Genomic DNA, 4,363 nt, shown 5'->3' on the forward strand with positions numbered 1-4,363 from the left:
ATGAGGGGGTCCCTGGAATTTTTGCACCCTTGTAAGGGGTCCCCAGACCTAAAACGTTTAAGAACCCCTGGTCTAAAGGTTAGCACATGTGCATTTGCAAAGTAACAAAGATGCTGTGCGGTTGGGTTGAGAAAATTGACACATTAAACAAAAAATGTCACACAAAAGTGTTGTTTTTGCATTTTCATTCTGATTTGACTTTTTTTGAGAAGGCATTATTTAAGCATTGCAGAACTGATTCTGATTGCACAACTTCAGAATAGATACACATCCATAAATTTACTTCTGTAAACACAACACCATGCCTCCATGACATCACGCCTTTTTCTACTGGTGGGGGTCGCTTCAGGGCCGTGGACTGTTCACACTAAGTCCATGCACAATGTGACCAAAATATATAAATAACTAAGTAAATAAATGGCCGYGATGATTTAAAAAAGAATATTTGAATCAACTGAACTGAAATGAATTAAAGTTCTGGGTGTGATTTTCTCTGAATGACAGGTGGTATTAAATGCTCAAACGRCTTGCCATACWTTTCGASTCAAGCGCCCACTTGTCGGTAAAGMAGAAGTGCGTGCTGTAAGTTTTAGATCAGATAAAGGTGAGGATCTGATAAACTGCATGAGAAGGGGGCGTGGGGGGCTCAGAAATGGCGCGTTTGGACACGGGAAGCTGCTTGGYGTGGTGTGAGTGCGCGCCTCCCCCGTCGGCTCCTCTCCGCTCCACAGCGCGCGCGGCAGAGGCAGAGCCTCCCCGCGATTCACGCAGGCTGTTTGTGTGATTCCTGCTCTTTGTGCCAGAGCCTGCAGCTGTCTGTTGTAGGGAGAAACGTCGCAGCGCATGGAGGAGCCGACGGAGGACTTTTGTTTGCTCCACAAACCCAAAGGATTTGAAAACTTCTGAAGTATTTGCTGCGTATCTTGTGTCGCTGTTGGAGGATTGAATGAAGACACCTGGAAGCTGAAAAACGCCCCGACCGTGCGTTCGGACTGAAATCTGTTTGCAAACTGTAGGAATGTGGAAAACAAGTCTATCTTGGCGGTAAGTGTTCTGATACTTGTTCTGTTTGCACTGCAAACTGAAACCACCATTAAAAAAACTGTTTGCATTTGTGTTATTAGAAACCAKCTAATCCCACAAATCAGAATAAACATGAAACATTTTGTCTCCCGCAGTAACTGGACCAGCTTCTGCCCCTGAAACCATGACCACAGACTTGAACTTGACCTCTTTGATAAATGCAACATTAAGCAACCAAAGCAGAGGATGTTCCCTCACAAAGACTGGCTTTCAGTTCTACTACCTGCCCACGGTTTACATCATGGTATTCATCACCGGGCTGGTGGGCAACAGCCTGGCCATATGGATGTTTGTGTTCCACATGAGACCCTGGAGCGGCATCTCGGTCTACATGTTCAACCTGGCCCTGGCTGATTTCTGCTATGTCCTCTCTCTGCCTTTCCTCATCTTTTACTACTTCAACAAAACCGACTGGATATTTGGGGACGTGCTGTGTCGACTGCAGCGTTTCATCTTCCACGTGAATCTCTATGGAAGTATTCTGTTTCTGACCTGCATCAGTGTTCACAGGTACACGGGGGTCGTGCATCCGCTCAAGTCTTTAGGCCGGCTGAAGAAGAAGAACGCAGTTATCACGAGTGCGCTGGTGTGGTTGATAGTAGTTATAGGCATGTCCCCAATTCTTTATTACTCTAGGACTGGTCCGAAACGTAATTCAACCACCTGTTATGACACGACCACCGAGGATGAGCTGTCGGGTTATTTTATTTATAGCATGATTCTGACTGTGTTTGGGTTCTGCATCCCATTCATTATCATATTCTGTTGCTACGGCATGATCGTCAAGGCRCTGATCTGCAACGACATGAACAACGCCCCCCTGCGGCAGAAATCCATCCACCTKGTGATCATAGTTCTCGCAGTCTTCGCCGTCTCCTACTTGCCTTTCCACGTCATGAAAAACCTCAACATGCGGGCCAGGCTGTACTTCCAGAGCCCGGACATGTGCGAGTTCAACAACCGCGTCTACGCCACGTACCAGGTGACGCGGGGGCTGGCCAGCCTCAACAGCTGCGTKGATCCCATTCTTTACTTCCTGGCTGGAGACACCTTCCGGAGGAAGCTGTCGCGGGCCACCAAAAAGACTTCCAGGAAAGGCGACAACGTCCTTCAGTCCAAGAGCGAGGACACGGCGCTCAACAGCCTGGCTGAGTATGTGGAGAACAGCGACCGGAGACTGTGACGCCTCCTTTTAGCTTCTGAGACAAAAGGATTAAATAAGTCAAGGCACTGTGTAGACTGAAGACTGAGGGTCAAATTTAAGGGATGATGGTTTGTAGAGCTGTAGGATTAAAAACTCCATTTAACCCTGAGATACCATCGCTTGCTTGCAGCCTTTTGGCATTACTAAGCTATTGTACTGTACTGTCCTATATTGTACTTTAAATATTAGAGCCATCACTCTCCTTTTTTAATTATGTACATTTTGAACTAAATGTGAAGAGCACAGCTGGGGGGAAATAGATTGTCCAACAGGCAAAAATTTCCTGTTAATCCATTTGTTCTGCAATCTAAGATGGATAGCACCTTCTCTAGCCTTGATCTGATGGGTAATCAATACCTATTTAGATGGTGAGAGCTTAAATATAAGGAAGTGTAATTTGGGATGGCTTTTAGACAGAGTAATRAATGCACTGAACCTGAGTTTGCTGCGTACATATGCAAAGCAGCCATTGTAATGCACTATTAGCCAAGTTTTTTTGCTCCACCATTCAGTCTTTTTCTCCATCTTTTGCAGAGAATAAAATGTGTTTAATTACTTTTCTGTCAACTGAGGAAAGTCTACAAAGGCTCTGTACCACACATTTTCTCTTACTTACCTATTTGCCACGTAAATAGGATGATATTTGCAGTATTTTTTGTGTATATGATGCTACATCTGATGTATTTTTAAGTGTACTGTACAGGATGTTGTGACAGTCCGGATCATTTAGTTTTATTAGGTGTCAGTTTCAGTACTTCACGGCTTCATCGCACGAGTCCAGTACCAAACAAGTGTCATGTGAAAGTGTCAGTGACTCACCACAGCAAGTTCGAACTACCCGAGTGTTTCCTGCCGTACGAAAAAGAAAAGAAAAGAAAAAAAATTTGTCACAAAACTTTTTTTTCTACTTTGCGACTCCATCAACACATTGAAGATCTGTTTGTATGAGATACCTCAAAGTAAATTGTGCACTGTGTCTGTATTTGACAGATGGTAGTTTTTTTCTCTTTTGTTTTGGTTGTATCTGTTGTAAACATTCTAGACAAAATGATTGCGAATCTCTATATATTTTGTGTAGATGTTTGATGTTTGTGGCCTACTAATTCCTGTGTTGTGGCTGCTGTGAGTGTCAAGAATGGAAGTAAATCAAATCTGTGCGAAAATCTTTCTTTGTCACATGCAGCTTTGTCCATATCATTTTTGCATTTAAGATAGGTTAAACTGAATATTGAGACTTGCCAAATATATTTTGAATAGCAGTTAAAGTGATAGTTCATTGTTTTAAAGAAGGTTCATTGGAAAAGTCATGAACATTTAATATGTTGTTGTGGAAAGCACTTTGTGTTACCTCAGTTTAAGGAAATAGTGATTGCTTCAATTTAATTCCCATCATAATATAACAACTGCTGCCAAATACATTTCGTAGCTATTCATGCCAATGCTGCTTGACATTGCTGTCAAATTTGCATCACAAGGTAAATTCCATAGAATTCTGTGGCTTTTTACAAGCTCAAAACACAGCAGTTAGCTTCSTGCAGGAACTCCAGCCTGTATGGGAAGATGGCAGTGATATAAAGGTGTCAGTTTTTGTGTAAACTTGTCAAAACTTTCAGATTGGAGCAATCTGCTTTGTGTTTTGGCCTCACATTGATTTATTTGGGCCTCTGTAGCAAGAAAAAACATTTTATTTATTTCTATATTTGCCTAGTAGCTCATCAGTTTGTCAGAATTAAACTTTTTCTCCAAACTGGGTTTGTTTAAAATGCTATCCACAACACAAAAGACATTAATTGTTCATAACATTTCCACAGAATTATAGTTGAAAAGAGTTAGCCTTGTCATTTTTGAGGTGATGGTCTGCCAAGTATTGATAGTTATCATTCCTTCATTCTCAGTTCTCAATTTTACAAACCATCCCTTTTAAAAACGACACTATTACCATTTAGCATTAGCTTTAATAAATGTGTGCATTATCAGGAGGGAATAAACCCCATGGCTTCTGCAGACATTTGTGCCCTACAGTCCTTTATTTTTCTYCACATTGTTAACTTAGAGCGAGAAAGAAGTGAGGAGATG

At 42.1% G+C, this 4,363-nt stretch overlaps 1 protein-coding gene across 1 annotated transcript; it reads left to right on the forward strand.

Moving 5' to 3' along the window:
* Window positions 1-625: 625 nt before the first annotated feature.
* Window positions 626-3,452, forward strand: p2ry1 (purinergic receptor P2Y1). The gene is made up of 2 exons (XM_014030507.1): window positions 626-1,044; window positions 1,179-3,452. The coding sequence occupies exon 2, from the start codon at window positions 1,208-1,210 to the stop codon at window positions 2,264-2,266; it is 1,059 nt and encodes a 352-aa protein (XP_013885961.1). The 5' UTR covers window positions 626-1,044; window positions 1,179-1,207; the 3' UTR covers window positions 2,267-3,452.
* The last annotated feature ends 911 nt before the right edge of the window (window positions 3,453-4,363 follow it).

This window comes from Austrofundulus limnaeus, unplaced genomic scaffold (assembly GCF_001266775.1).
Source record: "Austrofundulus limnaeus strain Quisiro unplaced genomic scaffold, Austrofundulus_limnaeus-1.0 Scaffold1073, whole genome shotgun sequence".
NCBI classification, from domain to species: Eukaryota; Metazoa; Chordata; class Actinopteri; order Cyprinodontiformes; family Rivulidae; genus Austrofundulus; species Austrofundulus limnaeus.